The sequence below is a fragment of the Esox lucius genome, chromosome 15 (genome assembly GCF_011004845.1).
Source record: "Esox lucius isolate fEsoLuc1 chromosome 15, fEsoLuc1.pri, whole genome shotgun sequence".
In the NCBI taxonomy this organism is placed as follows: Eukaryota; Metazoa; Chordata; class Actinopteri; order Esociformes; family Esocidae; genus Esox; species Esox lucius.
In genome coordinates, this window is record NC_047583.1 from 10,673,769 (window position 1) to 10,685,809 (window position 12,041).

At 44.1% G+C, this 12,041-nt stretch overlaps 2 protein-coding genes across 6 annotated transcripts in view; one reads left to right on the forward strand and one right to left on the reverse strand.

Annotated features, from left to right (window-relative positions):
- The first annotated feature begins 1,040 nt into the window (after nucleotides 1-1,040).
- Nucleotides 1,041-7,792, forward strand: lgals8b (galectin 8b). The gene is made up of 8 exons (XM_010879170.4): nucleotides 1,041-1,220; nucleotides 1,829-1,917; nucleotides 5,335-5,545; nucleotides 5,715-5,834; nucleotides 5,929-5,964; nucleotides 6,057-6,145; nucleotides 6,300-6,465; nucleotides 6,726-7,792. The coding sequence occupies exons 1-8, from the start codon at nucleotides 1,182-1,184 to the stop codon at nucleotides 6,873-6,875; spliced, it is 900 nt and encodes a 299-aa protein (XP_010877472.2). The 5' UTR covers nucleotides 1,041-1,181; the 3' UTR covers nucleotides 6,876-7,792.
- A 1,706-nt stretch (nucleotides 7,793-9,498) lies between these two features.
- The window catches only part of LOC105015775 (zinc finger DHHC-type palmitoyltransferase 14), a 55,902-nt gene continuing 53,359 nt past the window's right edge, over nucleotides 9,499-12,041 (reverse strand). For 4 of the 5 annotated variants that reach the window (XM_010879174.4, XM_010879173.4, XM_010879172.4 and 1 more), the window contains exon 10: nucleotides 9,499-11,945. In XM_010879174.4, the coding sequence (XP_010877476.1) occupies nucleotides 11,511-11,945 (435 nt within the window). In that variant the 3' untranslated portion in view covers nucleotides 9,499-11,510. The remainder of the gene's footprint in view (nucleotides 11,946-12,041) is intronic. The other variant, XM_010879176.4, reaches the window with a different exon arrangement.

Here is a 12,041-nt window from a genome sequence, read left to right on the forward strand (position 1 = left end):
AACGATAAGGGAACACACAACGGGTTTGTAGAAAAGTAGCTCGTATGGATAGTGAGCTATTAAAAATAGAGAAGGATAAAAGCTGCTAAAATTTTATGGCAAAATCTAAACTGGCAAATCTACGGACCGTACTCTTGAGAAGGAAGCTCAGTGACCAAAATAAATGTTTTCTTGATAGGAAATTATTTAAAAAGTGAATCTATGTTTGGTAATAGAGTTGTATTGATACATATATATTTTATATATAAAATACAGAGAATTGATTAACCCTAACCTTTGAGAGGATGGGTACAGGAACACCCCACACTTGTTTGTAGATCTCCATCATCATATAGATAATGAGCTATTAAAAAGGTATGGCATAGATGCATATACAGTTGTTTTTAGAGGTCACCTGGATATGAACTTATTGTAAAACGCATCTATATGTTAGAGTTGTAATAAGATTATTTTTTTTATTACAAAAATGAAGATAAATAAGGGGCACCGTACAAATCTTTTGTATTGGGATTACCACAGCTTGACATCCATTAGCTCCAGATCGCCCATGATCTCCAGCTGATTGACGGTGCTCAGGTCCTGCACCCGGTGCCTGTAGTCCAGCAGGTGGGAGCCGTTGACAGCCAGCTTAAACTGGTGGGGCTGGCAGAGAATCAGCATCTGGGGCAGAAAACCTTCCTGTTCTGCGGTTCGAGTTTGGCTTTTGGTGTTACTGTTAGGGTAATGTTAAGTTAGGGTTATTATTATGTCTAAGGTTATGATTAGGGAAAAAAGGATTTGTGGAATCAATTTTGATATAGGCGAATGTAGCCACAGTAAAGGTAGATCTGCGTGTGTGCCCGTATGCTTTGGAATTATATCCAAGATATTCTGATTATTTTCAAATATGAAACAACATGAATTTATAGTTGTACTAATCTAGCCTGTTTTTTCACACTAGTAGCCTATTCTGTGCCTAAAAATGTATGTGGCGGGTTTGGATATAGCCCAGCTGTATCACGTGGTTGCGCATAGTGCGTGTGTGACGTGGTAGGGTCATTTCGTAGAAGATGGAGAAATGTTCACTGCCATCTGAATATAGCAGAAAATAAAAACATCGACCCACTTCAATCTACATTCTTTACAGTCATTTAGCAGTATATGCTACAACCGCTGCATGGTAGTGGTGCATAACGGGTCTGATGGCTGTGGCAAATGCGAAACAAACTGTTCTAAATCCGGTAAGAGGCTTCTCACTAGCCTATCTCTACAGCGTCAAAGCGATACACTATCCCTTTCTATACTATATGTAAACAGTAATTACGACATGCCTACTCTGCAAATTAGTCTTCCGCATGCATTTTCTTTTTATCGATATGCGCGTCTGTATTCTAGAATATCGTCCATCATGTTGGAGTCATTTCAATAAGACTATTGTCTGTGAAATGCTTTTGTCATGTTCACCGATTTATCTGGTGTATCAACAGTGCGATAAAGGCGATTGATAACGCTATGACACACATTCCACCCTCAGACACAAACAAACAGGCATTTTGGCTATCTCGATCATTATGGGGAGACAAAACTTTATTCCCATTCAAAATCCAATTTCCCCGAACACCTAAATGGAATCCTCAAAAACCTAAATCTAACCTGAACCGTAAATTCTAATCCTAACCCATTACACTAACCTTAAACCTCATTCTAACCCAAAACCCAAGTGTAACTTTTACCCTAAACCTAACCCATTAACCAGAAATAGTCTTTTTCCTTGGGGGAACTGGCAAAAAGATGTTTGGGTAACAATATTTGATTGTTTGCACTACTTTATGTTTTGCCTTTGATAAAGGTGATACCGTTCACTGGGGCCATACCTGGGGGCCTGCACCCGGGGGAGATCATCATTATCCAGGGTACAGTTCACAATGATGCGGACAGGTTTGTGATAGTGTAGTATTTTTGTGCTTTTCATATTGTGTGTGTGTGTGTGTGTGTGTGTGTGTGTGTGTGTGTGTGTGTGTGTGTGTGTGTGTGTGTGTGTGTGTGTGTGTGTGTGTGTGTGTGCACACAATGAAAATATATTATTATATGTCCCAGTTCAACCCAAACCCTCAACACTAACCCTAGTATATCTATATTATGTTCAACCCTAGCATGTCCATAGTCTGGTACAACCTTAACCCTAGCATGTCCATAGTCTGGTACAACCTTAACCCTAGCATGTCCATAGTCTGGTTCAACCCTAACCCTAGCATGTCCATAGTCTGGTTCAACCCTAACCCTAGCATGTCCATAGTCTGGTACAACCTTAACCCTAGCATGTCCATAGTCTGGTACAACCTTAACCCTAGCATGTCCATAGTCTGGTACAACCTTAACCCTAGCATGTCCATAGTCTGGTTCAACCCTAACCCTAGCATGTCCATAGTCTGGTTCAACCCTAACCCTAGCATGTCCATAGTCTGGTACAACCTTAACCCTAGCATGTCCATAGTCTGGTACAACCTTAACCCTAGCATGTCCATAGTCTGGTACAACCTTAACCCTAGCATGTCCACATCGTATTCAATCCTAACTCTTGCTTCATTTCTACACTCCAGCTCAAATGTATTATTACTGCAATTACTGATATAGTTTTCCTTCCAAGTAATGTCTGTTTAAAAGCAGCTTTCCTGTGTTGGAATGTTGTGGAAATGTACAGTAGACTGGTGGTTAGCCATCACATCCCCCTCATGAGTTTAACATCCTGACCCTCTGATGTTGACCCTACTAGTGTGACCCTACTTCAAGAAGCAGCACAGGTACTTGTCCAAGTACCACTGCAACTCACTCTTGGTGGGGCTCACAGTGTGTGGAAACCAAACCACTGCAACTCACTCTTGGTGGGGCTCACAGTGTGTGGAAACCAAACCACTGCAACTCACTCTTGATGGGGCTCACAGCGTGTGCAAACCAAACCACTGCAACTTACTCTTGGTGGGGCTCACAGCGTGTGCAAACTAAACCACTGCAACTCACTCTTGGTGGGGCTCACAGTGTGTGGAAACCAAACCACTGCAACTCACTCTTGGTGGGGCTCACAGTGTGGAAACCATACCACTGCAACTCACTCTTGGTGGGGCTCACAGTGTGTGGAAACCAAACCACTGCAACTTACTCTTGGTGGGGCTCACAGCGTGTGCAAACTAAACCACTGCAACTCACTCTTGGTGGGGCTCACAGTGTGTGGAAACCAAACCACTGCAACTCACTCTTGGTGGGGCTCACAGTGTGGAAACCATACCACTGCAACTCACTCTTGGTGGGGCTCACAGTGTGTGGAAACCAAACCACTGCAACTCACTCTTGATGGGGCTCACAGCGTGTGCAAACCAAACCACTGCAACTCACTCTTGGTGGGGCTCACAGTGTGTGGAAACCAAACCACTGCAACTCACTCTTGGTGGGGCTCACAGCGTGTGGAAACCAAACCACTGCAACTCACTCTTGGTGGGGCTCACAGTGTGTGGAAACCAAACCACTGCAACTCACTCTTGGTGGGGCTCACAGTGTGGAAACCATACCACTGCAACTCACTCTTGGTGGGGCTCACAGTGTGTGGAAACCAAACCACTGCAACTCACTCTTGATGGGGCTCACAGCGTGTGCAAACCAAACCACTGCAACTCACTCTTGGTGGGGCTCACAGCGTGTGGAAACCAAACCACTGCAACTCACTCTTGGTGGGGCTCACAGTGTGTGGAAACCAAACCACTGCAACTCACTCTTGGTGGGGCTCACAGTGTGTGGAAACCAAACCACTGCAACTCACTCTTGGTGGGGCTCACAGTGTGGAAACCATACCACTGCAACTCACTCTTGGTGGGGCTCACAGTGTGGAAACCATACCACTGCAACTCACTCTTGGTGGGGCTCACAGTGTGTGGAAACCAAACCACTGCAACTCACTCTTGATGGGGCTCACAGCGTGTGCAAACCAAACCACTGCAACTCACTCTTGGTGGGGCTCACAGTGTGTGGAAACCAAACCACTGCAACTCACTCTTGGTGGGGCTCACAGCGTGTGGAAACCAAACCACTGCAACTCACTCTTGGTGGGGCTCACAGCGTGTGGAAACCAAACCACTGCAACTCACTCTTGGTGGGGCTCACAGTGTGTGGAAACCAAACCACTGCAACTCACTCTTGGTGGGGCTCACAGTGTGGAAACCATACCACTGCAACTCACTCTTGGTGGGGCTCACAGTGTGTGGAAACCAAACCACTGCAACTCACTCTTGATGGGGCTCACAGCGTGTGCAAACCAAACCACTGCAACTCACTCTTGGTGGGGCTCACAGTGTGTGGAAACCAAACCACTGCAACTCACTCTTGGTGGGGCTCACAGCGTGTGGAAACCAAACCACTGCAACTCACTCTTGGTGGGGCTCACAGTGTGTGGAAACCAAACCACTGCAACTCATTCAGAATGCAGTGGCCCGTCTGGTGGTCCATCTTCCCAAGTTCTCCCATGTCACCCCTCTTTCTTTGGACAACACACTGGCTTCCAGTTGACGCTTTAATCCACTTCATGGCTCTGGTTCTTACCTAAGGAACACCTAGAGGAGCTTCACCTTCTCACCTTCAGGGAATGCTGAAACCCCACATCCCTACCAGCCACCTCTGGGCTCTAGGCCGCCCCGCCCCTTCAGGGCAATTCCCGATCCACAGTCAAAGCTCTTCTCTGCCCTGCCACCTCATTGTTGGAACCAGCTTCCCTTGAAGGCTAGGATAGCAGTATCTTCATATCTTCAAAAAACATCTGAATACTCACCTTAAAATAGTTCCACTTCAACTACCTTTGTCTTTTGTTAACTTTTATTCTGTTTATTTGTTTGTTTTTCTTTCCAGCACTGACATTTGCTGGTAACCAATTAATTGATTAGAATGTGTTTACTACTAAACTGTATTGTTGTTTCACCTAGCTCTTTTAAATTGTATGTCCATACTGAAAGTCGGAAAATAGCTAAATCTGCTAAATGACTAAAATGTAAAAATACTTTTATACAGAGTGAAATAGTGTTTAGAACAGAATGAAATAGGACAAATATGAGCACCCACCTAATAATAATTACTACATCATAGCCCATGGTATTTTTGAAAGTCTGTTTGAGGTACAAACGTGAGGTGCAATTTGTGCTTTGGCCACTATGAGGGACAGTATTTGGTACAGAATATGAACTTTCAGAATGGAAGTTCTCACTGGGCAGTTACTTTAACAAAAATGAAAGTGTCTAGCCTCTGACCCAGGTTCCCACCTCAGCTTTCATACATTTACAATACTCTCTCTAATAAGCACCAATGTTGTAACGGTAGGTTTCAGATGGACCTGTCATGTGGCACCAGCACTAAACCTCGTGCCGACATCGCCTTGCACTTCAACCCCCGCTTTAAGGGCTCCCCGTGCGTGGTCTGTAACTCCCTGGTGCAGGAGAGTTGGGGGTGGGAACAGACCCTTCAGCTGCAGCCGTACAGACAGGGAGCTGCCTTTGAGACCATCATCCTGGTCCATGACGACGTCTTTAAGGCAAGTGGATCAATATCTGGAAGGTCACCGGGGGGAATTAAAACCCGGGCCAACCATATACAAGAACCAGAGATAAGAAGAACTTTGACTGCAAATGTGCAGGTCAAACAAGATGCAGTAGTGTTGTTTTTTGATGCCGTGTGAATGCAGTTATTGTTTGTACCTGCAGGTGGCCGTGAATGGCTCTCATTTGTTAGAATACAAGCACAGAATCCCACTGGAAAGGATTGACACATTTTCTATATCTGGTAAAGTCAAGGTGCATGCCATTGGCTTTATACCAAACTCAGTGAGTAGCCCCCCAATCTTGTTTCTACATATATGACTTTAGATCATATTTTCAATTCTATAATGAATTAGCTGGTTATCGTTTTCTCCTGTAGGCAATATATTCAATATCAGGGGAATCGGGCAACCTGGTGAGTGGTCTTTTCATGAACCTAACAAGATCCGTCGAATCGACGTGTCGATAGGCGTGTAAACACTTTGCCACTATCTGGTGCCTTTCTAGAGTCTCCCATACAAAGGCAGTCTGCTGAAGGGGATGAGCCCAGGACAGCACATCACCATCAAGGGACAGGTCAGCATGTACCCCCACAGGTAAACAACGGGGACTCCATTTGAACCCTGTTCCTTTGTTCATTCATTTAAATGGACAGCATGTTTCGGGGCGTGTGGAAGATCAGGATTGGCACTGCCCTTTGTCCATGACACACCTGCAGCTTTGTTTTCTGACTGACCTCCTGTCTGGCAGCTTCACGGTGAACCTTCGCGACAGCAGCAGTGAGAACATTGCTCTGCACCTGAACCCCCGGATGAAGTCCGCCGTGTTCATAAGGAACTCCTACCTGAGTGAGTCGTGGGGACCCGAGGAGAGGGAGCTCTCCTTTTTCCCCTTCTCCGCCGGCGACTACTTTGAGGTAGGCTGATTCTTTTATGGTTAACATATTTTTTTCTTCCTGCTTGGTTAAAAGGGAAGCAGTTTTTTTAACTAAGCTGATCGAAGAGTCTCCACGTCATCAGCACGCATTTGACCTGTCACCGACTTCCACATTTAAAAGGGACGTGTTCCTGTGTGAGCTGAGGCCGCCGTGGCGGTGAATACTACACATCAGCTTATGTACACAGACCAGTGCTTCCAAGTGTTTTGTCATTGTACGTACTTGGTTTTCTGCCCCAGATGCTGATTCTCTGCCAGCCCCACCAGTTTAAGCTGGCTGTCAACGGCTCCCACCTGCTGGACTACAGGCACCGGGTGCAGGACCTGAGCACCATCAATCAGCTGGAGATCATGGGCGATCTGGAGCTGATGGATGTCAAGCTGTGGTAATCCCAATACAAACCATCTTCTAGGCTAAGCTTGGCCAGACCCAAGCTAAGCTCCATTATGGACGGCCTGGCCCCCCGTAACAACCCCCCCAACCCACCCTCAGCAAAGGCCAGTGCATGAGCCGGCTGATGTTGGACTGACCTGATTACGGGTTCCAACGTCGTGAGAACTGTTTACAAAGACGGAAGCTTTGCCTCTGTCGGAATGGATCCACAGCTGTGCTCAAATCAACTTGAATTTAAAATCCCCAGTATTTAAAAAAAAAAAAAAACTTTCACATGAAGAGCTTATCCTTTTTAGTGAACTGAAAAGTCATTAAAGATAGGTGGCCCTTTTTTAAATCATTGAAGTTCATTTTAATTTCATGAATTGGCTCCACTTAAAGTTGAGCACAAGCCTTTGACCTATTTGGTGCAGAGTGTAAAAGAATGTTGAATAATGTGTAAACTATGACAAGTATTATAGAACAATTAGCCTTTTTTACACCTTGTTCTAACCTGCAGGATTCGTAATCTGACTACCATTATTCTATCACTATCGGATCAAAGTCCCCTATACATGGTTTTAAAATGTCTCTCATCCATGCAGTGGGCGGCTGGTGATCTGATTTCCTGGTACCTGTATGTATGCAAATTATAGGCAATACTTTCAAAGTAATATTAACTAATTTTTTGAAAAATGTTAACTCCATAAGTCAATGTGAATTATATACCCCAAAAGGTTGTGACACTAAAATGTAAAGAAAAATAGAATGCAATGATGTGCAAATCATTTAAACATTATTTTTCAATAGAAAAGACAACATATCAAATGTTGAAACGGATAAATGTTAGGGTTTCTTGCCACATGCCAGCAACACGTTTCAAAAAGGCTGAGACAGGGGCAACAAAAGACTGGAAAAGTTGTGTAATGCAAAAAAAAAACTCTGGTGGAACATCTAACAATTAATTAGGTTAATTGGCAACAGGTCAGTAACATAATTGGGTTAATAAAGAGCATCCCAGAGAGGATGAGTCTTTCAGAAGTGAAGATGAAGGGGTTCACCACTCTGTGAAAGACTGCACAGGCAAATAGTGCAACAATTTAGGAATAACGTTTCTCAACTTAAATTGCAAAGTTTGGGGATCTCATCATCTACAGTACATAATATCAGTAGAAGATTCAGAGAAATCGCTGTACATAAGCGACAAGGTCGAAAACCAATATTGGATGGCCGTGATCTTCGGGCCCTCATGCAGCACTGCATTTAAAACAGACACAATTCTGTTTTAAATGCATGAGATCAGAAATATTTCCAAAAACCACTGTCTGTGAACACAGTATGTTGCACAAATGCTGAAGGTGCCATTAATGCTGAACAATTTATACAGGTTTTGGAGCAACATGGACTTCCAACCAAGGTCAGGGATGGCCTTGCTTATTTCAGCAAAACAATGCCAAACCACATTCTGTTATGCATGTATTACAACAGCATGGCTCTGAAAGAGTCCAGACCTGTCACCCTTTGGAAACATTTGGCACATTATGAAACAAAAAATACAACAAAGGAGACCCAGAACTGTTGAGCAGCTGAAATCCTATATCAAGAAAGAATGGAAATACATTTCACTTTCAAAACTACAGCAATTCGTCTCCTCAGTTCCCAAACGAGTATTGTTAAAAGAAGTGATGCAACACAGTGGTAAACATGCTCCTGTTCCAACTTTTCTGAAAAATTTTGCTGGCACCAAATTCAAAATGGGCATGTATTTTTCCAAAAAACAATAACATTTCTCAGTTTCAACATTTGATATATTGTCATTCTACCATTTTCATTTAAATACAGGGATAAATGATTTGCACATCACTGCATTCTGTTTTTATTTGCATGTTACGCAGCGGCCCAATATTTTGAAAACAGGGTTGTATTTAAAAGCTTGTACAAGGATTATGTTTTTGACCCTCCAGGAGTCAAGAAGATTACACCCAAATCCGATGCCTGTGAGTCTTTAATTGAGGCACACTGGAGGCCTCACGTGGTGGTACAAATTGGATCAGAACCGTCCGTGGTTGGGGTGGGCTTGGTCTCAGACTTGCCTTGCCGCACTGTAGCACCTGTTAGTAGGTCTGGCTCCTGCAAGCTCAATTGTGATCATTGGCCAGTGAATGCTTTCTAATTCAAACGTAGGTGCTGCCAAGCAGCTTAATAAAACACAAACAATTAGTTTATTTGTCCACACCTGTATTAATACACTTTCAGAATGTGGATGGAATCGGCATAAAGATTGCATGTTATTACAATGTTGAAACAAGGTTATTAACACATTGGTGGAAGGTCATAACAAGGGCCATGGTTTGATCAATTATTATTTTTGCTGTATTATGCTGTATGATGTGTTTTTTTCTCTCACGGTGAAATTGAGAAGGGACTGTGGATCTCCATTAGTGAGTATCTTAATCTCACAAGATAGCTCATAACACTAGCCAGATTGTTATGGAACTTGGCTGAATTATGCTTCTAGCCCTAGAGATCCAGCGTTTACAAAATAACACAGCTTGTCCAAAGGCGGGAGCTATAGTTACCTACTGAAATTGTCTCTCTATATTTCTTTATGGGCAATAGGTTTACTGTTGTTTATTTTTATTTTTTTTACCCTAATCCATAATCATTCCAATTCATCCATCTCAGGTTCTTCAGTGTTTAAGCCAATTATTGCAGGTGCTGCTTGGCAACCTACAGAATACATTTCTCAGGAATATGAAAACCCTGACCATATATAACATCCTGTACATGAGGATGTATGGCCATTCATTACTCTCTTGACTGCACTTCAAATATCATCAGATTGTTTGAACAGCATACTGAAGGCAATATGGCCTTTAATCGTCGCTTACCTGCTCAACCATAATTGTCCAGTTTAGTCCGCTACAATCAAAGCACAACTATAGATTCAGAGTCAAAATATACTGGTTGGTGATGGTCCTAATGAGAGGAATGATTGTTAAACATTTGAGAGCTGGTCATTCCTGCCACCTCTATGCAAGTTGTCTTTCATGCATTGAGCCTGGTTTCATTATTTAGTTTTTAACAATACATTATTTGGGTTTTATTGCTGTGACATATTCCAGCAGCAGGCCTTCATTAGTGCACTAATGCTGGACTGGTATAAAAAAGCAAGAGACCCCGTTCTCAGACTCGATTATAGTGATGCTTATACCATTGGGTTTCGTCTGGTGTATATGATATAGAATCAACTATTTAATGTATTAAAAAATAGTCAATGTGCTTTTAAATAAATATATGATGATTGGAATATTTGCTTTGGGGGCACTTATGTATTTATTAATTGGTGCATTTTCAATTGTGACACGGTCTTTGTATGCGGTTATTACCACTCCAGGGGTGCATTTCCCCTCTTCAACCACCAAGTGGCAACATTAGTTCTGAAACAAAAGGGACAGCAGATGAGACATTCCTTTCACAAACACCAAACCACATGCAAAGGGAAAAAGCACTAACTTAAGGTGATGCTTTCTGTTGAGTGGTTTCTAAGTTTGCTTTGTCACATTAAAAATAGCGAATCCACGTGACTTTGGGAAAAGGAGTTCCTTCAGAAGTAACCCCAGGCTGTACACCACAAATCCTTTCATTGACGTTAGTGCACACAAAGAGGTGAGTATGTCTGGTGACAGAGAGCCCTTGTATTCCTCAGTGTCTTTATGATATGGTGGCTGGAGGTCCCGGGGCCTCAGACCAAAGATGAATGGACCTGAACGGGCCTGAGACCAGCCTGGAGCAGGACTCAACCTCAATACATGTAGAATTATGTTTGTGTTTAGTTACTTATTAAAGCACTCATCACAAGGCTCCATTTTAATTACCTACAGAAGGACGTGATGTCAGAGAGGATAACATGACCGTCAACTGGTCACCGGGGGGCTTGACTTCAACACAGGACATGTTGTCCCTTAAAAAGATGTGACTTTATTCGTTTTCATCCACAGGAAATAATCGGAGGAGAACAAAAATAACCTTGGTATGGAACAACACATTAGCCAATATCTGGTACATGGAACTTGAAAACAATTATGAACCCAATGATATGCAAAATGCCATCCACTGGTTTACTGACTGCACTGTCACCTGTCAACAAACATCTGCTAAGACTGAAAGGCAAATACACAGTGTGTCAGTGGTCAACCAGTAGGCCATAGTCCGTTGTACAAAAAGAAAAAAAATGCCAGACCCGTGATTCACGACAGAAATAAAGCAGCTTTTCATACATGTTTAGGAATAATTGTCACAACACTCCCTCCTTTTGGCTTGAAACAGCTGATGGATACGCATACAGTACGCACATCTACCACTTCACTTCTCAGCTTCATTCCTTTAGATGAACCCTTCCCCAGGACCATAAACTATGCGCCTCTATGGGACAGGAATACTGGACGTTTGTGTCTGAGTAAATTGACCTGGGCCCAGCAGCAACAACCCCCTGCTGTGACGGCAGAAGTTTGGCATGTTGTTGAAAGTGAAGGGAATGTCGCAGTCCCGGAAAAAGAGAAAATTAGTCATTTAGGGTTTGGAGGACCCGCTGTTTGGCACAGGTGTGGTTGGAAGGCCTGGGGGACGGAGGGTTGTTTGAGTGAAACCCGTCAGACTGAGCTGAGTTTCACCAGTCCTCTGACGGAGTCCTCGTGTAGAGAGTCCTGGCTGGCTGGGTTGTAGAAGCCCTGCACGGTGTGGCTGTGTCCCACGGGGCTGCCACAGGGGAGCATGCCCGGTGGCGAGGGGGCTTCCTCGGGTGTGAGGAAGGGGTGGTGACCCCCGTCCGTGTGGTGGTGGTGGAGCCCATCGATATGGTCCTTCCGAAGGGGCAGCATGTCGCTGTCGGAGCTGAGGTTGGGGTTGGAGGTGGGGGGTGTGGGTTGGCCCCCCAGGGGCAGGGCTCCAGAGCAGGGGCCCCCTAACGACGTCCGGCCCGGTAGAGAGCCCTCATTCGTGAGGATGACCGTCTCAGTCTGCATCAAGGGTGTGGCTGCTGCCTGCAAAACGAATTTGGTGCTCTGAATGCACTGGTCTTGATCACACTGACACCGGAGAGATGGGGGTGTGTGGGGGGGGGGGGTGAAAAGAGGAAGACAGATGGGAGGAGAAACATTTTGAGGGAGTGGGATTGGAGACAG

Excerpts from the sequence above, each read along its gene's own strand:
- lgals8b (XM_010879170.4), top strand. The coding sequence starts at position 1,182 with ATGGCTGTGGCAAATGCGAAACAAACTGTTCTAAATCCG. Across the intron at positions 5,835-5,928 it reads TTGGCTTTATACCAAACTCA|GCAATATATTCAATATCAGG; the intron begins GTGAGTAGCCCC and ends TTTCTCCTGTAG. Across the intron at positions 5,965-6,056 it reads CAGGGGAATCGGGCAACCTG|AGTCTCCCATACAAAGGCAG; the intron begins GTGAGTGGTCTT and ends GTGCCTTTCTAG.